The 25,027-nt window shown below is 39.1% G+C and overlaps 1 protein-coding gene across 8 annotated transcripts in view; it reads left to right on the forward strand.

The window, feature by feature from the left end:
• Nucleotides 1-19,909, forward strand: part of GRIA4 (glutamate ionotropic receptor AMPA type subunit 4) — a 446,712-nt gene extending 426,803 nt beyond the window's left edge. For 3 of the 8 annotated variants that reach the window (XM_075548736.1, XM_075548738.1, XM_075548740.1), the window contains 3 exons: nucleotides 5,893-6,007; nucleotides 15,408-15,542; nucleotides 19,745-19,909. In XM_075548736.1, the coding sequence (XP_075404851.1) occupies nucleotides 5,893-6,007; nucleotides 15,408-15,542; nucleotides 19,745-19,909 (415 nt within the window). Of the gene's footprint in view, nucleotides 1-5,892; nucleotides 6,008-13,180; nucleotides 13,296-15,407; nucleotides 15,543-19,744 lie in introns of all 8 variants that reach the window. The other 5 variants (XM_075548741.1, XM_075548743.1, XM_075548744.1 and 2 more) reach the window with 2 other exon arrangements.
• Nucleotides 19,910-25,027: the final 5,118 nt, after the last annotated feature.

A 25,027-nucleotide genomic window follows, 5' to 3' on the forward strand; every position in this document is an offset into this window, starting at 1 on the left:
ATCTCCTTTGTCATTAAACACTTGGACAGTTGTGAAAATTGAGATGACTTATTAAAGCGTTACAAAAATGCAGGCATTCTGTCCCAATCCAGAGGAACCTCATGCAGCAATGGCAGGCCTGCACACCTGTGTTGATATTAGCTTTAATATTCCATCAAGCTTACGCACTACTGCGGTGTACCAACATACACTGAAAACTCCCCTTCCTTTAGCATGTAGGTTGCTTCAAAATATGCTGTAGTTTTTATTGTGTTATTTTGCCACCCTTTAGATTAATTCCTAAGAGCTGGTTCCTCAAAGGATAATTATTAAATCGAGGAATGAGAATAATTTAAGGAGATTATGGTAAACAGCCAGATTCCCTTTTTTCTCATTTTTAACTTTACCATGATCATAGGAAGATGACCATCTGGTTAAATCCTTTACTGTGTTAAACATTATCTGTGCTCTTATCTTTGCCAATTTGTGATGCACTTAGTTTAATTCCAAGTAAGGTTAAATATTTCATATAATTTATATCATTTACAGTAGTCCCCACGTAAATCATTAGCAGGCAGTCTAACCTGTCCTATAAGTAGCGCTGAGTCAGCATAGGCTCGATGGCAGTGAAATTGTTTTTTGGGGAAGCCATCCTATATCCTGATGACTCTAAAGGGATTTTCTTCTCTTTCCATAATTTCTTATTGATTGAGAAGTTTTTATGACATAAGACTTTTTGTTTGTTTTTAATTAGACTCCATGAAAAAATCTCACAGGAGATTCAGGTAAATGTTCTGGACATTTTTTAATGGGACATTTAACTCTGTGGGAAGATATGATCTAATGAAAAGAGAATAAAGAGATGTCATCTGAGAGACTGTAGGCCTGACTAACAGAGCCCCTCTTATAAGGATCAATTAATAAATTACGAACACTAACACTCATATGAGAGGAAATTAAAAGTAATTCCCTATAATTATTAAAATACTATTTAAACAAAAATATCAAATGTGCTTCTTGACATAGCCTCTAGTCAAGGCCATCTCTTCAGGAGGTAGTGCTTCTGTCGCTCTGCCCCTTCTGTGCTCGTGAATTCACACCACATTAAGATGACAGCTTCAATCCACATCCACAAATCATGTTCCTTTCAAATGCTTTTTAGTTTGGGAAGCAAAAAAGGAGTCTGCAGGGACAAGATAAGGGCTGAGTAGTGTGAAGGGATAAGATTTCCCAATGAAGTTTTCGCAGAACCGCCCTTGCTAACCTCGAGAATGACAAGGTACATGGATGGGACGTGCAGTTTATTTTCCAATGCCACTTTCATGGCCCTGTTCTCACCAGTGCAGTCTTCAGCTGTCTTAAAATTGCTTCACAATAATTCACCCAACATCTACCTGTGCCCTTTTACGGGGCGGGGGCATCTATCAAAAGTGGCCTATTGAATCCAGCGCTGGTCACCATCATCTACTGATCTGACTTCTCTGCCTTGAATGTAATTAGCTCCCCCTCAGAAGCCATTGTTTTGGTTGAATCTTACTCTCTGTTGGTAAATCTAAGATGTATGATTTGTCCCATAACTCAACCTCAGTAGTATGGAGCTAAAAGACTAATGCAAAGATCCATTTCTTTGAAAAAGCTTTTTTAAAGTATCATTTTTAAGGCACCCGAAAGAGACAAAGGCAAGTGCATTATTTCCTGAGAAAACATGGCTGCAGCCATCCACTGGTCACACGGAGACGTTTAAATCTGTTTGATTCGAAATAAACTTGTTCTTGGGTGAGCTGAACTCTCCTACTCATACTCATGTAGTTCAGTCCCTTAGATTCATGAACTTCACTATACTTATAGACGTCAGCATCAAAATCAACAATAAAATATCTATCCTATTGAGTGAAAGGGAATTCACTTTAGATAGGTAAAAAATACTACTGGAAATTACTGATTCTATAATCACTAAACAGGGGCTTCAATAAGTTCATGTGAAAATGGAATTATAAAATGATAGATTTAGCCCACAAACTTTTTGAAGCCCTCTCATATATACCCTTAATATTCTGTGTGCAGATATGGACTAAATCTGAGGGTATGGATCATCAGTCCAGTCCTATAATAATAACAATCCCAGTAAATCATCGTACTTTGCTGAACTTGAACTTCAGTTAACTCTGATTTGTCCCACTTACTTAGGTAGACCTTCCATCAGATGTGAACTTTAATTATTCACCAATGAAAAAATATATATGTATATTTTAATAAATATATCTGGAAGTAAATATTATGAATAAGTTATAAAGAAAGCTGAATAGCATATCCAAACCTAAAGAATGTAATGATAAATTATTTAGAGAAGGGTGTAGGAGAAGAGATTATTGTCTTAACCTGAATTCAGTGTGTTTTTAAAGAAAATCCTCTTTTGGATGAATTTATCCAAAATTAACACATAGGAAAACTAGCTTTGTTATCTCGTTAAAGCTTTTGTCTTCGGTGGTATTTAAACAAGAAGCTAGTTAGCAAGCATGTCAGTGAGAGATACCATAATGTCATGCTTCAATGAGAATAGTTTCAGGACTGAAAATCCTTGGAAGTTTTCCAGGGATCCTGAAATTGGATCTGGTAAGAATTTTCTTTGCAGCCTTGAATCAAGTTCACTAGCATTTTACGATTTCTTAAAGGCAAAGACCTATAGCTAAGTTAACTAAGTCCTAAGTCACCTCGAAAAAGATCCTTGGCAACACACCTGGGTTCTGAAATTGGTTCATACAGTTGGTGCGTCTTCCTCCCCTTCTGTTTTACAATAGAAACCACCCTGTTTCAATTAAGTTTATTCTGTGAAAGTTGCCTTTAATATTTTTAAGGAATACTTAATGTAAGAAAAAGGTCACAGTATTTTATTTTCTTATACCTGGTAGGTCACTATTATGGCTTTTCTTAGGCTTAATCTGAGTAAGAATATCCTTTCTAATCAATATGAATTCCTGACATTGATTTTGAAATCATATCTGAAGTAGAGGGAGGGGGGTTCGAAGCAAGAGCATCCAGTGGGCTGCAGGAAAGGAGCAGCTCTGTCTCTCCTGTCCCTGACACTCAGGGCTTCCGTGGCCTAATTTCCAATTACTTTGTTCAAGGTTCCTCTGTCTTTTTGTTTGGATAAAAAGTCCTTTCTAATTTTAACTTTTATCTGAATAAAACATCCATTCAGCAAATGTGCAGTGACTTGATATATTCTTTAAGTCAGTTGATGATTCTTACAATTAATGAATGTAACAGTGAGCGCATTCCATAGAACGTAACACATACCCAAATAGCTCTTGCATGTGTGCTTTATGCCACAGTTTAAATAGAAACCCAAGGAGGTCTGGGGACTTAAATTTCGTTACATAAGGAAATTCCATCTTTAGTCAGACTATTGTTTAAAATAGCAGGCACTTTCAACATGCAAAGAACTCGAAATATTGTGGACTGACAGTCTTCAAGCATTAACTAAAAATGCTTTCTACCACATATCATTAAAGAAAAGTGATCGTCTTACACAGGCTCTATCAGAGGACAGCATGTGCTTGGAAGGACTCTAAATTAAACTGCGAGCTGAGCTGAGCGTAGCGGTCAAATACATACACACATTTATATGCACAGATAAGGAGAGCAGTGTGAAACTAAACTGTTTTTACATGGCCTGGTAGATGGTATTAGAAAGTCAATGTCTTAGAGTGGTTTTTTAGAAAGCTTTTATTACAGTTTTCTAAACTTAGAAGCTTTTTTTCCTTATCCATTCCTTTATTTTGCTTTTTTGTTTTCTATTGTGCTGTGAAACTGTCTTTGGATATGGCTAAGAACCCTGTTAAATAACCCTCTCATGGAATGGCTTGTTTCATCAAAGTAATGGTCTAAACCAATACATAAGATAATTGAGAAATGCCACATCATTAAAACATGTTATAAGAATGTTTAAGGTTAAAGGATATTAGAATATAAAATTAATCTTCTCCAAAATACAAAATTTTAGTACTTCTTTTTCACTCGTTGAAAGATGAAACCAGTTTATTGTGAACAGGCAGTAAATTAATTCTTTTTCTCCAAACAGATTTTTTTAACAAAATGTCTTTATCTTTACTGGATTTTGATTCATTTCTACATCTTACTCTGATCCTTTTGGTGAATTACACTAACAACTTGGTCTTCACTTCAGCAAGTATATTAATTCTTTCACGTCACTAATATAGCACATACTTCGGGGTGTGTGAACAGCTAATTGTTTAATTAGCAGTTAGGAAATTGCAGTCTAAAGCTATAAAAGTGTTACTATCCCCAAAATGTGTGGTTAACACATGAAAAGTGTTACTCACCAGGTGGATCAGACCATCACAACACTAGAAAATGTACATCATTTACTGATTAGGAATAATTTTATGAGGACACACTCTTCACACACTAATTAGTAGGATATAGGCAGCACTTTTCATTGGTCAGTTCCGTGACATTTCAAGTGCAAGTCCAATGCAGCTCTCAACGTCATTGTCTATGTGAGCTGTAATCCATGGCGCTAAGCAATCACAAACTCACTGTTCATTAAATAGCGCGGCACAAATGGTCCCCAAATTCTCTTAGCATGCAGGCATACTTTAGAAGCATTGCCGGTTCGGGTCCAGATTACCACAGTAAAGCAAGCCATATGGATCCTTTGGTTTCCAAGGCATTTAAAAGTTATGTCAACACTAGTCTGAAGTTCAGTAACTATGAGATAGCATTATGAAAAAGTTTGAAATATAAAATGTGAATTCAAAAGAAACATGAAGTGGGCAAATGCTTTGGAGAGGAAATGTCAACAGAAGACTTACCCAGCACAAGTTTGCCACCAATTTACAATCTGCTACCAAAACAAACAAACAAAAAAAAGCAGTACCTGCAAACTGAAGAAGCGAAGGGCAGTAAGCGAGGTATGCCTATCACAGCCCCTCGCTGGTTTACAGACATTTCCTTTAACTCAGCGACAGCCACTTTAAAGAAACAGGTCCATCAAAAGCTGTAACCTAACATCAGGAAAGAAACCAAATACATAGGAGACATTACTTTCTTTGTTTTTTAAACCTCCAAGAGAATAATTTGGATATGCTCTCTTCATCCGCCTGTTGAAATAAACATGGGGAATGTGAAGCTAGAAGGTTGGTCTGTCAAGTCTGTATTCACGGGCAGCATGAGTTTCTAGAGCTTTATTACTTAATTTAAATAGTCATATTGGATAGGTGATGCTTGTGTCTAAATAGCAGACCATGGATTTAAGAATCGAGAAAATAATTGGCATGTAAGAATTTGTGTTTCCTGAAGAGCTCTGGTGCTGCGTGTCTCTTGGCAGCCCTGTGCCTTTTACGTGTGAAACTGAACCCACAGCCTAGAACTCTTCTAGCTAAAACAAACAAACTATAGCTGCACAAATAATTTTTATTTTACAAAAAGAAGAAGAATTAAGCCTTCGGGAAATCAGTCCCCAAAAGACAACGGCGGGTTTGTTTGCTGGTTTTTGTCATTTTACTTTTCCTTCTGGAAATATGTTTCCAGCCTTGCCCCTTGTTAAAAACAAAGAAACCCAACGAGACACAATTCTTTCTCAATTCCTAGTAAATTTTAAGCTTATTGGTGTTTTGGGGGGAAAAAAATCCCTGGAACTCTTGAGTAGGATCGTTATTTGACAATAAATGAACTGTGAAATTGAACAGCACCAAATAGTGCATGTTTAATACATTTCAAATGAGTGTCAATTGCCTTTGGTTTGGACTCTGGTGGAAGGAGGTGCAGGATGGCAAAATGAGAGGTTTATTTAGCGTCTGGGAGAAGCTTATAAAAGAGCTTAAGTCCTCGTTCCTGCTAACATCTTAACAGCTGTGCAGTTTCTTACAAAATATGTTTTATCGTTTCAAGAAATGCTGTTAACCTCGCAGTTTTAAAACTGAATGAACAAGGCCTCTTGGACAAATTGAAAAACAAATGGTGGTACGACAAAGGAGAATGTGGCAGCGGGGGAGGTGACTCCAAGGTTAGCCTCAATGTCACCAAAAGCGGGTAAACAGTATGTATAGTAATAGGTGCATCTGCTGGGAGACATATGGTTTACACATAAGTGCCTTCACAACTTAAAGTATGCAATTACTGTCAGAGCAAAAATATTTGCAAGCTTTGTAAATTTGGGGCCCCACTGACAAACCTAATTGAAATATCCACTGTAAATTCCTCTCTTTGGCTATTATTGTCCTATTAACCTTGGTTTTGGAAAACAGGAAGGGCTGCAACTGTGGAAAAGAGCAACTTAGTGGCACGAGGAGAGAGCAGCGTGGGTAAGTCCTGTCTTGTGTTCTTCGCCAGGGCAGGGCTAGAACCTTGAACATGTGTAGGGAGTTGCAATAAAGTAAAGTCCACTCAGATTTGTCTAGATTCCAAACCAGAAAGTCTTTCTCCATCTAAGGTTTTAGGCTTCTGATAAAGTTAAGTCAAAGATAGCCACATGAACTAGATTTTTTGTTTCCTTCCATAAATGAGGCAAGCTACAAAATGGACATCTATCTAAAGAAAATTAACTCAATTTTGTCTTCACTTCATTCTGAACATAGGATATAAGGAGGAACATGGCAGAAAATATTAACCCTGCCCAAGCAACTTAACTAGATACCAATGTTCATAGACAAAACAGACCACGAATGGAAAACATCAGGGTTCATTCTGTCAATTGGTGTATACAAGAAGTATGAAAAAAGTTAATTATACATTATGGTCCTTGTTTTAAAATCTAGAGAACTATCCAAAACAAGAAATTCTACTTGACTGCGGGTTCTTGATTGGCTACACATGTTCTCACTGGGCCACCAACCCACGGGGAAATGTCCTGGTTGGAGATGACCGATGCGTGCCCGAGGAGAGCTGAGCCCCACAGCTGAGTGTTCAGAAGGACGTTGTCAAGTCTTTGTGCTTAGGTGACTTGGGGTGGGCTTGAACCTCCAACCTTTTGATAAGTAGTTGAGCACATAAACATTTTGAGACTCCTTGATCCTTTCAAATTCACCTCACTTGTGTTATTTCCAGCAAACAAGCTCTGTTTCTGGAGAAGGAAGGGCAACAACCTTTGCCAAGTGGACCTCGTGGACACAAAGGAAGGCCAGACCCAATCCTTTGTTCCCTCAATCCTGACCATCTTTTCCTGATTCTGAAGGAAGTCAGCATCTATGGAGAGGAATGACAAAGGCACCAGCCATTATGTTTTCTTAAAGAGTATTCTGTCTAAATTTTGGAGGCCCAACTTGCCTAAAATTTTCTGATAGCTTACACAAAAATATAAATATGTGAGAGGATGTCAAAAAGTTCATGGGAGAATCCATGGTCTTTTCATTCAATGTTTTCACATAAGTTCTGAAGCTCTCGCTCATATGCACAGAGAAAGTTAGATTACCCTGATAATCTAACACTTCCTCCCTTCAAATTAGAAATGTGATAAAATATGCCTCTAAGGAAAAGAAACATGAAGGTATTCTATTATATTGGGAAAAACCGCTTCTGAAAATTGTTATGCATTATGAATATAAAAGCAATACTTTATAGATATATTTTTCTATAATCATTCATAATAAAGTCTTATTTTCATCAATATTAAACTCTTTCCTGATGGAAATAAGTAAACATAACAAGAGCATAGATAGGTTGGGGAGGGAAAAAAAATCTCTGTACCTGAAAAGATGATTTTATTTGAATGAGGGATTGGACAATTCAGATTCTGATATGCTTGTGTCCCTCCAATATGTTTTTTGGTTAAAAAAAAACAGTCTCAGTTAATATTTGTTGTTCAAAAAAGTAAGTGTAACTGTCACTTTCTAGCTTTCCAAAAGCAAACCACTATATGTTATCGGTATGCTGCCCATTACTTTTAGCGCACAGAAGTAAAAAATTATACTGTGACTTTTTAAAAATTATAATAAGTAATTTTCTAAAATGTATTAAAATTAATATAAAACATTCATCCAAGGTGAAACAGCAGTATTTTGAGGGGAGTGGAAATTTGGTTTAGTAGTAAAAATAAGGACATCCTAACAGGCTCATATTGGCATAATATTTGTCACCAAGAGAGCAGGTTGTTATGTTCCAAATGCTAATGATGATCCGCTCGGAATTTGTACCGACAGGTAATATTTTAAATGGTCTGACCTAAATTTGATCACAGTTAGTTACCAGAGCCTGTTGCCTTTTCATTTGGAGGTTTTGTACCTTCTAATATAGACTTTTCACCTGCATAAGTGACTGATTTTCTTTTTAAATGTACCGTCCCCTACTATTAGTCTGCCTGACTCCAGAGAGGAGGAACAATACCAAATTGAAGAAGGCAGCCAGCCTTTGCTGACAAATGATTGCAAACGAACTTTGGGGAAGCACGCGTGCGCAGACAGCTCAGCACGCGCACCCTGAAATCCTGTTCCCCGAGTTTCAGGTTCTCCATAGGAGAAAGCGAGCTTTGCTCACCGTGACTCTTCCGTGAGGACAGAGAGACCCCTGCGCTGCGCCTGTGGTTAAGGGTCCTGGAGTCCTTTCACACGCAAAGTGACGCCTTGTACCACAGAAGGACACCTGCCTGGTCCTGCACCTTCCTCACAATTGTTCTGTCTGCGCCCATTGTTGCAGCCACGGGTCCGTCCATTTCCCTGGTGGCCCTTCCGCGTGGCCAGGCACGACGTCCTTTTTTCCAGAGATTGGCTTCCCCTGGTGGATGTCAAAGTGCGTCTTACCTCTTCGCTGCGGAACCGCACTCGGGCTGCACTTCTAACACACGTCCGTTTGCTCTTCGGGCATCCATGGCGCATCCAGTAGTCTTGCAGCCTCCGAATTCAAAAAGTTCCTAAGAGGAGATACTGCATCCTCTTGTGGGTCACAGGATTATGACTTCCACAGTTCCCACCTAAGAGGCAATTGCTAAACTTCAGCCCTAACAGAAAGTGGGCCGATACTTGTGAGTGGTGCAAATCTGCCACTTTCATTTCCCGCAAAGGTGGCATGCTCTAGAGCAGTGGTCCTCAACCTTCCGAATGCTGTGGACCTTTAGTACAGTTCCTCATGTTGATCCCCAACCATAACATTCTTTTCCTTGCTCCTTCATATTCGTAATTTTGCTCCTATTATGAATCCGGCGACCCTTCTGAAAGGGTCATTCAACCACCCCCAAAGGGGTCGTGACCCACAGGTTGAGAACCACTGCATAACTAAGAGCTGTTCTACTTAGAATCACTATGAGAGCACCCCAAAATATCCAATGGACATACAGTCACTGCTCACTCATTAAGGAACCCTGATGGCACAGTCGGTGAAGAGCCTGGTTGCTAACTGGAAAGATCAGCTCTTCGAACCCACCAGCCACCCCATGGGGGTAAAGTGGCCAAAAGACGTGATAGTGTGCTTGTGTGAAGTTGCAGTCTGAGCAATTCCGGGGCAGGTCTACTCTTTCCTACAAGGTCACTATGAGCAAGAATTGATGCAATGGCAACCAGAGCAGTCGCACCCCTGCCAATCCCAGCAGTAGCAAGTTCAAGCCAGAGTGGTGCTCAGCCTGGAGGCTTCACAGTGAAATGTTCAAATTTCATAGAAGATATAAGAAAAATTGTACAACGTCTTAACTGAAATAAATCCAAATGGAGAGGTGTGATATGGGGCTATACATTTGTCTTTGAAAACGTGTTCCCGCAGTACTGTTAAAATGAGAAAGAATTAAAATTCAGGGGAAAGTGGAATTAAAAGAAAATGTACTTTTACATGAACTTTTTGAAGACCCCCGGACTTACCAAAGTATGTTCATTCTGCTTTAAGCTCCTAAGAAATGTATACTGATTCTTGTGAATTAGATCATAAAATTTACTAATTTACAATCAGCCGGTTCTCCTACCTTGAGTGAGATGTCTAAGAAATCGTTCCACCTTTGATTAGTTGTGGTTTAGTTCGAGCTCACATCATTGTTAGAATTTTATGACACGTTTTAAGTGAGTCATGTAATTCTGATTCCAGTTAGAAGTATAACCATCAATGTCCCACCGTACTAAAAATATTGACAAAACTGTTTGTTTTGGGTTTGCTTTGTAGTTTATCCTCTGTGCATAGGAAAGCACACTCTCTCTATATATATTTTTTTAAATAAATAAAATCCTTTTTCATACATATCTTTACCAACCAATAGATTCCCTAATAATGCTACTTGATAATATGGTCTGTGGTTGTTAACTTGGCATTTTGAAGACTACAACCCAGTATTAACTTTAAAGTTTATTATAAATGATCTACTCCCCTTCACCCCCAGGGAAGTATGAATGTGATACAAGAATAAAGTCTGTAATTATCATGGAAAAGATGCAGTCAGGAAAGAAAAATTACTATAGAAATCAGTATGAAAAGATGACTCATGAAGAATCTCCATTAATGGGAAATTCCACTAGTTGAATCTTGAATTTAGTCACTTAGAAATCTCAGATCAATTCTGGCTCCTACTGACCCTGTGGAGCAAAGTAGACCTGCCCTATAGGGTTTGAAGAGTGTAAATCTTGACAGACACAAGACCACCACATCTTTCTCTGGTGAAGTAGCTCGTAGATTCGAACTCCAGAGTTTAACAGTTAGCAGCTGCGCACTTTAACCAGTCTGCCACTCCGGATCCTTTGGTTAGTGATACATATCACATACTTTAAATGCCCACCAAACAGTACTCTATAAACTCAAGCTACTGGGCTGGCGTGAACAACAATGGGGATTAAGTAGCAGCACGGGTAGCTGGAGTCAGGAGAAAGGGAACTTTAAGAAGCCAAAAACAGTCTTCATGTAACTCGGAATTGTATTTTCTTCAATGGTGCCTCCCAGAAGACTCTTGAACAGAGCCCTCCTCTTTTGTGGTTTCCTCTTTTCAGCATCAGGCTACTTGCCTTCCACTTGCTCCATTCAGAGTGAAGTTAGACTCCCCTACCTTCCCGACAGATGAGCTGACGGGGGGCCTGAAGACCCTTGAGGGGTGTGTCAGTCAGCTGGTTGTGCCTTCACAACAACCTCAGTGCCTCCATCTGCGCAGAGCACTGCCGGGACACACTTACTGTGGAGACGATCTCTGACGAAGATAAATGGGCTGTGGCCTCGCTCTCAAGGTTCCACAGTGCCACCATCGCCCCAGCAGGGTGCTTTTGAAATGATCGAATCATAAGTGGTGACAGTTGGGAAAACACTATAGATAGGAGAATCTGGATTAACTGAAACAAAATCAACCAATACCTCAATTCACCACAATCCTTGACCTACTCAAATTTCAAATCGTGTTCATGTCAAATGCTAATCCCCAAATCAATTTAAACAAAGTATTCGAGGATATAGCAGATTCACCTTATCTCTTAAGTGGAATTTTTTAAAAAGCCATAGGAGTAAGATCTTATAATATTGATAAAGAATTAAATTGTATTCAGAAGTCAGAAAGATAAAAAGGTGACACTATATCTTAGAAACTTTTTTTTCAGAATCTAAAGTTTAAGGGATAATAATAAGCTTTTAGTGCATCAACTGCTAAATGCAATTGACTAGAATCCTTATCATCTGATTCTTCTTTTGTTAATGTTTTTCAATCGCCTGGGCTATGAAGTCACAGTATTATGAAATCTGAATCAGCCCTCCCTGTGTGACTCGAGATGAAGTACTTAGCCTCCCTGTTCCGTGTCTACAACATATAAATGACAATAGTCAATTAAAACTATAATGTACTTTTAACAGTGCCTGGCACATACTGCTCAATAAATGTCACTGATCGTCCTCATGAAGGTGTTAGCTAACTGTTGATACCCTGTTCCATGGGACCCAAAGGAATACGTGCCGTGCCGCCTCGCAACATCCTTCTCTTGCCCTAAGAGAAGGGAAGTACTGGCAGATATGGCCAGACACGTGATGTGCAGCCTTGGCACTAGTCAGAAGACTATAAGGCAGCGGTTCTCAACCTGTGGGTGGTGACCCCTTTGGAGGTCTAACAACCCTTTCACAGGGGTCGCCTGATTCATAACAGTAGCAAAATGACAGTTATGAAGTAGCAACGAAAATCATTTCATTGTTAGGGGTCACCACAACGTGAGGAACTGTACTGAAGAGCCGTGGCATTAGGAAGGTTGAGACCCACTGCATAGGGAGTCTGTCTCTAAAAATTCTTAAAAACAAAAGCAAACTAAGCATAAAAACGATAGCAAAAAAATGTCCGGGGAGTTACTGCTTCCCATCTATCTTCATATTATACACACAGAATTTAATGTGACTATAAGGAGTGGACGAAATCTTTGACTCTAATATTGATGCTCTGTGATTCCCGACACCTTCCTCCGAGTGCTAGTACGTAGTACTTGGTATCAAAGGAATCAAAAACTTTCCAAAAGATAAATGAGACTTATGGTGAGAAAGGGGTTTTCTATTGAAAAAACTCCTGGTTAACCAGGTAAGAATTGGCGGCATGTGCTACAATCGCTTCAGCAGCTATAAATGAAGATGGCAGACTCAAGGTGAACATCGTTTTGATGGTCCTATTTCTGTTGTTCAGAAGGAAAATGTCAGCATGGGATTAGACTTTACAATAATATTGTACATGTTCGTCTTGTAAAGATCTTTTGCTGGGAACAATAGAATCACCCTGCTCTTTCCGTCAGGTTCTGGGGGAGCCTGGTGACGGCGTCAGAGGAGTGCTCAGTTAAGTACCGTGATGAGACGTTAGTTCCTGGCATAAAGATAAAGTCCACTAGATGGATCATGACGCGTACAAGAAATGAAATCATCCTATCTAGCTTCGATTTACGTCCGTCTCACAGCTGCAGCCACTTCCATTCATTATGAAATTGGGGATGGGGGAGGGGATGGAGACCTTCTTCATTTCTCAATGATCCTCCCACTTCTGTTGGAAAACCCATACAGGAGAGACGCACTCAGGCCAATAGTTTTGCGTTCACAGTAATTGCATACATTTTATTTAAGAATTCTCCCTAGCAGTATGTGCCTGTTACCTAAAGCGATGGAGCAGGTCCCAGTTTTATGTCTGTTTCCAAACCTGGGCCTACAGTACAAGACATAGCGCCAACTGTGGCCTCTGCTCTGTCACTTTGCCATGCGATTCTAATGTAGTTTGACTTGAATAACATAAAATAACATCTATAATGTTATTTATGTTATTTTCCACGTGAAGAACTCCTGTAAACCTTGCCGTTTTGAAACTCAGTGAGGCAGGCGTCTTAGACAAGCTGAAAAACAAATGGTGGTACGATAAAGGGGAATGCGGACCGAAGGACTCTGGAAGTAAGGTCAGTGGCTGCAGCTCGGGCCCCTCTTGCATTCACAAAGCAGTAAACGGGAGCGATGGTCAGCAGTATACAGACATAGTAAAAGTAGCCTTTCTCTCTACCCTCAGTCACTGCCCCGGTTTAAAGTTAATGTCATAAAGTTCAGCCACAGAGACTGTCTTTTGGAGTAATTGTCACCTGCTCCCCACCCCCTCTAGAAAATATTTTCTGTAAGTTTCCATTAACTGCAAAAGCTAAAATCAAAAAATAAAATTACTTAAAGTAGTCTCAAACATACGTACCACTAATGAAAGTAGTGTGTTTTTTTTTAAGTAGTTTTATGGTTGGATCTTGTATTGATTTGTTTGGGAGGCAAAGACCACGAAATATAGCATTTCAAGTACTATGTGCTCACAAAGCAGGAAGTGAGAAATTGATCAGCAGTCACTCAAAACTATTTTAAATATTAAATAAACGTGTATTCGGCCTTTTGTCACGATATGGCCAAGCATTCCACTTTTGAAGTTTTGAAAGACCTTGTTGTAGTTTCATGCTGACAGATAAGCAGAGTGAGCCTTTGAATTCTATCCCTCTAACAAAAGGATTGTAATAAATAAATCAACGTACAAGCATAATGCCCTCAAGTTCTAAAATCTCTGGTACACGGGTTGTTTTAAAAGGATGCTGGCCTGATTCAGCTGAGTGCAAATGAGAGAGCAGTGTTCAAAGCACTTGTATTTTTAGTCTAGAGCCAAAATAGGGAACAGGTGGGATCCAAACTTTTGCACCAGTTCCTAGAATACAGCAATAGCACCTGAAAGCCGTACCTGAGGATCCTGCTTTTGTTGTTGTTGTTCCTGGTATCTTCTAGGAAAACAGAGGAGGAATAAAGTTTTGGCATTCTACGACTGTTATAAATGGGAGAAGCTCAGTTAACCTAAGGAAGAAACAAAGTTATGCTAACTGATCCTTTTCCAGGGTTTCTCCTCGGTTCGTCTTTGAACTTGAATGAGACAAACTGGCAGGAGATCATAAAATAGTATTCTAAAATACTTAATAGTATTCTAAAATACTTAGAAGTACAAGGTTTCTTTCTAAAATACTAAGGTTTTTGGTCTGGTTAGTTGACCTCATGACCAACCACCTGGACATCCCTTAAACATTCCCTAATAAAATTGTATCTGAATCACATTTTCTATCAAACATACTGCCGAGAAGATGATGACCACAGGGCATTCTTCAGGTATGCCACACAAAATAACTTTCAAATAATGTCCTGTCATTAATATATTTATTATTTTGTGGGGGAAAGTCCAAATTTGTTATAACTTTTGAAAAAATTATGTGCTTGGCTATTTCTGAATGTATTGTGATATAATACATGTGCTTAAGATTTGAAGAAAAATATATCTCTAAGTATTTTAAAGTGGTAATGGGATTATATTTCTAAATAATTAAACAAAGCTTTAATTTTGACCATACCTAAATAACTTATTTCTCAAATGACCACTTTAGTTTTTAGTTTTAATGTTATTTATTATGCATTTTTTAAGTCCTGTAAAAATGCAACTCAAAGAACAAGTTAGGTGGATTCTAGTACACTATTTGCATATATTTGCAAAAAAAAATAGTGCTAAAGAAAATACACAACAGCTAATTTCAGGACTACTCGTTCCTTAAATAGAAAACGTGAGTTAGGCTTCTTCAGAAAAAACTTTAGAAACTCAAAGTATGTTTTAAACGAAACAAGGTGAAATGAGGTCCTCTTCCTATGTAAATGGATTTTAAACATGCTCATTTCTAAACTTTATAATAATAAGGCCACTCCTGCCACCCAATAAAAATAAATTCTTATAAATGGCTAAAGATAGTTATTTTCACTGCAGATTTAATAATGATAGCATGCCACAGATGTTATTGAATGCTATTTATTGGAAATAATCATAATTTCATTTCTCCCAAGAGCTATAAGCTTTCTGTTGATATCCATAAACAAATACCAGTGACTAATACATGTAAATGATTTCAAGTTAAATTAAGCATTTGCTTTAATTGGCTGTCTGATTTATGTGTTCTTTAACTTCTGGATGTGACATTTCCACAGTTAACTGGATTGTCTTTATGCCCCTCCAGGACAAGACGAGTGCCCTGAGCCTGAGCAACGTAGCCGGCGTCTTCTACATTCTGGTCGGCGGCTTGGGCTTGGCAATGCTGGTGGCTTTGGTAGAGTTCTGTTACAAGTCCAGGGCAGAAGCGAAGAGAATGAAGGTGGCAAAGAGTGCACAGACTTTTAACCCAACTTCCTCGCAGAATACCCAGAATTTAGCAACCTATAGAGAAGGTTACAACGTATATGGAACCGAAAGTATTAAAATTTAGGGGTAGGACTTAGGGCCTACTACAGCGAGTGGGTGATGCATCCTGTAAATGCAGTGTTGTGACCTGTCTGTCCAGTGGTGGTATTGCTTGCTTCGACTTAGAGCTTTATATTTTTTAAAACCTTCAGTGCAAAGTGGTTCGGTTTTCTTTGGCTGCAGACGTACTGTTTGAAATTCTATGTTGCCAGTAGATATCTGCATTGTGAGGGTCAGAAAGGCAAAAACGAATCTCCAGAATTGCCTCACGGAATAATGTAATAGTTCATTCAACTTGAAATTTGGGAGAAATTGGGAACTGGATCTGGGGGGCTCCTTTCACACAACCCAGGCTCATCTCTCCTGTGTCCAATTTTAGGGTAAATGCTAACAACGTGCCGAGCCCATTTCAAATGCTCAAAGCCTAGACAGTTGTCTGTTTTTGATAAGGTCGTGTTATTTTCTGGAAAACAGCATAAAAGCCCAAGAAAGTGGCAGGCACTCAGTCAGTGCAAAGTGAATTTTAGTTCTTATTCTAATTTGTATGGATGCCCTGAAGGCACACTGGTTAAGGTGCTCCTCTGCTATGGAGAAAGCCCCAGGTTTGGACCTGCTAACGTGCAGTGGGAGAAAGACATGACATTTTGCTTCTGTAAAAATGAAGTCTTAAAAAAAATTTTTTTTAATGAACAGTCTTGAAAACCCTCTGGGGCAGTTAGTTCTCCTCTGTGGTACAAGGTTACTATGAGGTGGTACTGCCTGCCTAGCATGGGGTAGTTGTTGCTATTCTAATTTGTTTTACATTAACCATCAGACTCTGTTCTAAAAGAAAGACAGAAAAAGGAAAAACTATTTGTTCATATGACAATAGTCCTCGAGGCAGAGCCTTAGGCAGGAGCAATGGCCAGAATTTGGACTGTGATTCACATTTCTTTTATGAAATTCTCCTTTTCTGTTCATGGCATCACTAAAGGGAATTGGTATTTTAGGCAACACAGCAATTTCTCCAAATAATTCAACTACATATGTAGAAAGATTCAGTAAAAGATAAAAAAAATTATAGTGGGTTGTTATTGGGCTTTCCCCCGTTCCTATTGCTTTTAAGCAAGCAGGGGCAGCCTTACTTACATTCTCTCGAGTCACAAAAAAAAAAAATCTTGTAAGCATTCAGTATCATATGGGGAATTGAGGTCATTTTTTTTAAGACTCTAAAATGATGTTCAATACTTTTATTCCCCTCTAATGATAATGGGCACACTTAACAAAATAAGATTTGAAAGCATTTGTTATTGCTCTTCCTAAAATCAAGTCTCTAAAACCACTTTTCTAAAATTATACATAATGGCCAATTGAATCAATGGTCAATGAGCCTTTGAACCCATGATAGACTTTGAGTGCTTGAGAAACTCCCGAGTGCAAAGCCTAATATAGGTGTTAGCAAGAATCCTGCGCACCTCTGAGGCTATGCCGGGCAAACGCACGTGGAACTTTGAGATTTCCTAAGATGCATATAAAATTTTCTAAAAAGAAACAGGCAAAGGTAAACCCTTTTTACCAACCTCTAATTACCATGATTAATAACCAGGATGTCAGTAACTTCTTGCGCCTGCACATCAGTGATCTCAGAGACAATGTCCCAATTTGAGGAAGGGCAATTTTTAACAAGACCTTCAATTCCTGGAAGTGAAAAAACAGTAGACATGTTTTTCTGACAAACTAATTTAACATCAAGGTATCTTTTCTATCGTGGGAATTTTTTTTTTCATTTTTAATCCTTACAAAGTTGCAGAGAGATTTTCCCAAAATTAGATAAAATAATACCAACTCAGTTTCCCCAATCAGTTATTTCGATAGCATTGTGAGGTGAATTTTCCCACATTGCAGATAGTTGAATCTGTTTCAACTGAAGGGGTCCTCCTAGGTTCCTGTTCCATTGGGTACCCAAAGGTTCCGATCTCTAAAATGCCCATGTAAAATCCCAAAGAACCCAAACCAAAGCAAATGCCGCCAAGTTCATTGCAATTCATAGTGACACCACAGAGGACTTCCAAGGTGGTGTAACTTTATAGAAGCAGAAAGCTGCCTCTTTCTCCCACAAACTGCAGTGGGTTTGAACCACTGACTCCCCCCTAGCAGCCCACTCTCTCGTAAGCGCTCCATGACATGTAACATTGAAAACCAAGAGGTCGTCCAACTAGAAGTTACCAATCCTTGACCTTTATTGCCTAAATGTAACATTTTACTTAGAGATGTGTTTGACCGTGCTACTCTGCTAATGATCGTTGAATTCTCATACCCAAAACATTTGCACTGTAATACTAGGTAGGAAACCCTCATCTCTAAGACAAAACCTCCCAAGAGTCTCGCTTTGAAAAGTGAAACCGTAGCAGTCAGACCACTTTCTAATTCGATGAGATTTTGCCATCTGAGTGAATCCTTCATGATGGATTGAAGGATCCTCTTAAAAGTGTGTTGAATTGAAGGAATTGTTTCACTTCTCAGTTCTTCACTCGCCTGGTAAAATCCAGCTTCTGTTCAACTTGAAACAGTGAGCATTACGTTCATGTAGAATTTTTATAAAGGAATCATTTTCATGCCGTAATAGTCACTCTTTTTAGTGTGCACTACTAGAATTTTTGATAAAGGCATTATTTAGAATTTTATCCTATCAGTTTCATTTATAGGAAGAAAAAAAGTATATTTCTGAATATGAACACTCCTTCATTTAACAAATATTTACTGAGTGTTGTTTATTATGCACGTGCCAAATAAAAGTTTCAAGAGACTAATGGAAGATAACCAGGTAGGAATTTTGCTTTTCAAAAAACTCCTCATTATATTTACCAATATGCATAGTGTAAAACAATAAATCATAATGTTTTCTGATTATGAAGATAAATGCTAAGTTTTGAAACTACTTAATAAAGCAAATATGAGATTGGCCTTTAAAAAAATTTTTTTACTATGTCGTCCCATTAGCATTTTGACTTCAATGTTTTTAACTTATCAGGGTAGCTAATTTATAAACAATTTCATGATGACATTCTTTCATTTGATTATCTAATTTAATTATTTAGTATATAATCATTCTAATATTTAAATTCCAAAAACTAAATAAACTAAGGGAAAATTAAGGATAAATTTAAATTCAGAGTAGAAAATCAAGATATGATAGAGTCATGGTCTGAGCTATAATAAACTTACGAAATATTTCATTTGCCTCATTTTTCCTCCATGAGTTAGTATTAGAAAAAATTTAAGGGCAACAAATGGATAGTAATGAAATTTACATCAAGTCATTACGTGTTTGTGCTCTCTGTAATGTAGCCTGCTACCTAATAAAACCAAGGACAGGAAGATGATCAGGACGTCAGAGCCCTGAACCCCATAGACTTATTCTGGAACTTCCCCTTGCGATGACCATTCGGGAGATATTAAAACATGTCACTTTTAAAATATGAGCCATCATGTCCAAGTAGGCCTAGAGTGAACTATATGTCACTAATTGTGCTGTTCTGGGTCATGTCTCTAACAAGTGTGAATGAATGAAGGTGTCTGTGGCTAGGTCTTTGTTGTGAGAACAGGAAGGTTAGTTATGAATTGTCTGCATAGTATGTTTAGACAATTCATCACAATATTAAGAGTATAATCCTTGCATTGTAAAGACATTTCTTAACCAGGAAATAGAATGTCAAACAATGTTCTTTATATATGTTTGGAGACACATATAAAGAAATGCTTATATATGTACACATCAAGGATGTTGCCCAACCATAAAGGAGCTCTTAGGCTTGACTAGGGCGCAGAGAGCTTGCAGTGTACAATGCAGCAAGTTAATAGATAGCTACTGCCCACATTTACTAAACAAAACCTACCTGTATGTTTTTAGAATTAGTTCCTAAACAGATAGGCCATCACACTCTAGGAAGATTCATCTGTCAGTGTATCTAAACTTTCCCTTCCCCTTATTACGAGTTTGTATAGAACCAAAAGAAAAACGGGAAAAATGCAGATGTCTAAAATATTGATATTGTTGCTGTTTGTTGTGCCATAGCTTGCAGCCGACACAGGAGAATCGTAACACTCCGCCTTCTCTGTCCCCTTTCCTGCCCCCAGCTGACCTTCTCAGAAGCCATACGAAACAAAGCCCGATTATCCATCACGGGGAGCGTGGGAGAGAACGGCCGCGTGCTGACGCCCGACTGCCCCAAGGCCGTCCACACCGGAGCTGCTATTAGACAAAGTTCAGGATTGGCTGTCATCGCATCGGACCTACCCTAAAAACCAAAAACATAATTGAGTGCCTTAATTAAACTGTTGGTGACTGAGGGAAACGCAGCCCCGAGGGACACGCCGAGCGCGGGTCTTGGTTGAACCCACCTTTGGCCGCAGCGGGAAGGGCGTCCATATGCGCCCCATGGACGGACGTCCGCAGCAGCAACGTGTGCATGAGCTCAGCTCGGAATCCCAAACTCAGATTTTATATCAGGAAAATTCACAATTTAGGTTTTTTCGGGGAATGGGGTGGGGGGAGGGAAGCTGGGATGGGTATATTAACAGCAACAAATTTCACTCGAGTGGACTTAAAATAAAAACAAAAAACTAATCAGACTTGCGATATAGCGCATTCAACTGTGAAGTTCTTGCTCAGAAAGGCCTTCGGCGTCCCGCAAGGGATACACTAGATAGAGAAGTCAATGGACACGCTAAACTGGGTCTCCAGCACACCCATCTAGTCAATGGAAGGATGTCCAGCAGAGAAAACAAGTCACTAAACTGTGATAAGAAAATAATAAACAAACATGTAAATCCTGTGAAAAAAAATTATTAAAGAGAGTATTTACAACTTACTTTGGAGAAAACAAATACTGAAACATGCTTGCTTTTTAACTGACGTAAATTCAGTAGAGAACAACACGATTCTTTTTTCTAACCATCTTAGGGAACAATACATTGCAATAATTAATATAAATGCCATCACTGTAATAAACTTTTCAGACGTTTTTCTTTTTATAAAAGTTGTTGGTCATCTTCTTGTTTGTGTAACCTTCGCTCTGTTACATAAGTCGGTGTCCACAGATTGCATTTGTCTCACTTCCAGGAACAAAAACAAATAAAGAAGAAAAATGTTAGGCAAACGTCATCACTCTGCAATGTAGAATCAAAAGAGACTACGGGTCACTCATGGTATCGATATTATTTATAATCTTCTTCTATGTACAAAATTGTGGTTTTTATACCCGCCAAAAAGAATAAAAACAACAAATGTTCTTATATCTACAGAGCTTAAAGGTTTTTTTCTTATCATTATAAAAGTTATATGAAAAGTTAGAGGACTAAGAGGAGGGATTTCAGAAGTCAAGTGGTAGGTCATATTGGAAAATGTAGCTAGTCTTTATTTTTGCATACTAAGCTACTCTCCTTTTACAGACCTCTGACTTGTTAGCAGGTTCAATTGTCAAAGATGGCGTCTTTGAGTCGGAAATCAACCATTGTCATAACAACACTGAATCCTGTAATTGTGTATTGAAATTTTACTGGACTGTGTTTTGCTGCATATGAATGTGTCTCCTGGGCTTCTCCCCCTAGTCTCATTGCTCTATTCAAATCACTTGAAGGCATTAATTGCGGTTTGGGGTAGACAGCAAATGAAGAACTAGTCTTTATTCTCCAGTGCAAAGTGCGTATTTATAATAAATATGTATGGACTAAATTAACGTGGTTGAAAAGAGTCTAGTTCCTTTGAAATAATAAGTGCTCTAATAGTAAAAACAAGCAAAACAAAAACCTATAGTATTTAGGGATCGTGTTAGAAAGCACAATTTAGGATGATTGTGGAAGTCTGGCCTTCAAGAATGAGTTGGGTTTTCATGGGTGGCCCTGAGTTATGAATGCCAGTGGCTGGTTGAAAGAATGTATGTAACGTTATAGTCTGTTGAGAGCACAGGGTGATATCACGGAAGTGAAAGTTGGAAAAGGTGATGGATTGGTCTCATTGACTCAACTCTTGATATCTGCACCCCAACCCCATTCAATCTCTTGTGTTGCAGTCAGAGCAATCATTAAAAAAATTAAAATAAAAAAAGGAAATCTATTAACATACACATACACACACAGGTCCCTCAGGAAAATCCAAGCTCTTGAGGAGAGCATATGAGACCCTTTATGAACTAGCCCTTGCCATCTTCCAAACATCTCATCATGCGGCACGCCTCCCAACATCCCCACCCCCAAATGAGCCTCAAAAGCAGCACATGAGACACCACATATACTATTTCCTCCATGTGTAACACACTTCCCTGCCTCCTCTCCACCTAATTAACTTGTACTCCTTCGATACAAATCAACTTTGACTTGCCCTAGAAAGATTTCGGTGATTATCTACCACCCCCTGCCTATGAGACTGACTTAGGTGCCCTTAATGTCTTTGCCTATCACAGCACTTACCATCCTGCATTGTAATTGCCTGTGTACTTGTCTGTATAACTACTAGACTGTAAGCTCCTTGAGGGCAGGGATTGTGTCTACCTTGTTCAAGTTGTATCCCCAGCACCCAGCACAGTGCCTGGCATATTGTAGGTGCTTAATAAATATTTGTTGAATGAATGAGTGCAGTGAATTGATTTTATTAAATGGAAAGAGAAAGAAACCTCTTTCTTTCTCTACAATCCCTAGAGTGTGTATTAAGTATGTTGTTGTTGGGTGCCATTAAATCAGTTCTTGGCTGTGATTTTTTAATCATTTTATTAGAGGCTCATATAACTCATCACAGTCCAAACATACATCAATTGTGTAAAGCACATTTGTACATTCATTGCCCTCATCATTCTCAAAACATTTGCTTTTCACTTAAGCCCCTGGCATCAGCTCATTTTCCCCCCACTCCCCACTCCCCTCTCCCTCATGAACCCTAGATAATTTATAAATTATTTTGTCATACCTTGCACTGTCCGACATCTCCCATCACCCACTTTTCTGTTGTCTGTCCCCCAGGGAGGAGGTTATATGTAGAGCCTTATAATCGGGTCCCCCTTTCTATCCCACCCTCTCTCCACCCTCCCAGTGTCGCCACTCTCACCACTGGTCCTGAGGGGATCATCTGTCCTGGATTCTCTGTTTCCAGTTCCTATCTATACCAGTGTACATCCTCTGGTCTAGCCAGATTTGAAAGGTAGAATTGGGATCACAAAAGTGGGGGAGGGGAGGGGGGGGGGAGAAAGCATTTCGGAACTAGAGGAAAGTTGTATGTTTCATCATTGCTACAGTGCACCCTGACTGGCTTGTCTCTTCTTTGTGATGTTTCTGTAAGGGGATGTCCAGTTGCCTACAGATGGGCTTTGGGTCCCCACTCCGCACTCCCTCTCATTCACAATGATGTGATTTTTGTTCTGATGGTGCCTGATACCTGATCCCTTGGCTGTGATTTTTACAGAAGCAAATCCTACCATCTTTCTCCCATGGAGCCCCTTGGTGATTTGAACTGCCAAGCTTTGGGTTAGCAACCAAGAACTTAACCCTGTGCCGCCCAGGCTAGTGAGCTAAATGGAGGGTAAAATTGCATTGATTTCTGGTGCTGCATACCTCTCTGGGGAAGGGGGACAGCTAAATAGAAGCAAAAGTGATATGATAAATGTTATGACCAGATGAGAAGACATTCTATGACATTGGAACTTGCTATGGAATAATTGGTTTAGTCAGAAAAAGTTTTGTTGCTGTTGTCATTTCAACCATACTTCAAAACTTACCGTCCATTTAAGTCTCAGAGATTAGTGATATACAGTTATGTTATTTTTCTTATAGTGAAGAATAATTTTGTCAAAATATAAGAATAAAATTTTAAATGTGACATCAGTATAAATGGAATATTATGCTAGAATCTAGCCTTAAAAACGCTGTAAAATGTGATCCTAAACCATTTAAGTTTTTGTTAAATTTAGTACAAACTAGCTAAAAGATTTGATTCCATTATGCGAAAAACATTCTTACCAAACAAGCAAGATCACCATCCATTACAGAGCCCCCTGAATATACCCAGCGCGGTGAACTATGAAGCTGCAATGGCTAAACTTCCACAATGACCACTTCTGGATAAAAGGCATGCTCAGAAGGACCCCTTGGCTACACCTGATTCAATACCTACTAGCTGAAAATGCCAGTCATGTTGCTCTTGTTTTTGCTTCACCGTTCATCTTGGTTTTGGGTTGTTGGTCTTCCCATCTGTTGACGATCACTCATTCTGATATTCAAACATACAGTCCATATTGTACTTAGGTGCCATTGAGGCGCTTCGGACTCATAGCAACCCAGGTACAACTGAAGTAAACACCACTCAGTCCTGGACCCTCCTCACAAATGTTTTTATACTCATGGTTGCAGCCATTGGGTCAATCCATCTTATCGATAGCTTCCCTCCTTTTTGCTGTCCCTCTACTTTACCAAGCATGATGTCCTTCTCCAGAGACTGTTCTCTCCTGACATCATGTCCAAAGTGCATGAGACCAACTCTCCCCAAGCTTTCCTGTAAGAACTATGGCCATACATCTTCCACGACAGATTTGTTCATTCTTTTGGTACTATTAATATTTTTCCCCAGGACCATAATTCAAATGGATTGCTTCTTGTTCAGTCTTTCTTATTTGACGTCCAACTTTCACATGTATATGAGACCGTCAAAAATACCATAGCTTGGGCCAGTCATATCTTAGTCCTCACAGTGACCTCCCTGCTTCCAAATAATATGCAGAGGTCTAGAGCCATAAAGCATCCTTTAATCTCTTGACTCCTTTCCTCATGAATATTGATTGCTGATTCAAGACAAAAAAATCCTTGGCAACTTAACTTTTTCTCCATTTATCATGATGTTACCCTACTGGACCAGTTGTAAACATTTTGGTCTATATTTTTTAGTTCTTTTTTTTAAAAAAAACGTGTTATTAGGGGCTCATACAACTCTTATCACAATCCATACATACATCAATTGTGTAAAGCACATCTGTACATTCATTGACTTCATCATTTTCAAAACATTTGCTCTCCATTTAAGTCCTTGGCATCAGGCCCTCCATTTTTTTCCCCTCCCTCCGCAATCCCCCTCCCTAATGAGCCCTTGATAATTTATAAATTATTATTTTGTCATATCTTGCCCTGTCCGACGCCTCCCTTCACCCACTTTTTGGTTGTCCGTCCCCCAGGGAGGAGGTCACATGTAGATCCATGCAATTGGTTCCCTCTTTCCAACCCATTCTCCCTCTACCCTCCCAGTATCACCACTCACACCCCTGCTCCTGAAGGTATCATCCGCCCTGGATTCCCTGTGTTTTTTCCAGTTCCTATCTGTACCAGTGTACATCCTCTGGTCTAGCCAGACTTCCAAGGTAGAATTCGGATCATGATAGTGGG

Source organism: Tenrec ecaudatus, chromosome 4 (genome assembly GCF_050624435.1).
Source record: "Tenrec ecaudatus isolate mTenEca1 chromosome 4, mTenEca1.hap1, whole genome shotgun sequence".
In the NCBI taxonomy this organism is placed as follows: Eukaryota; Metazoa; Chordata; class Mammalia; order Afrosoricida; family Tenrecidae; genus Tenrec; species Tenrec ecaudatus.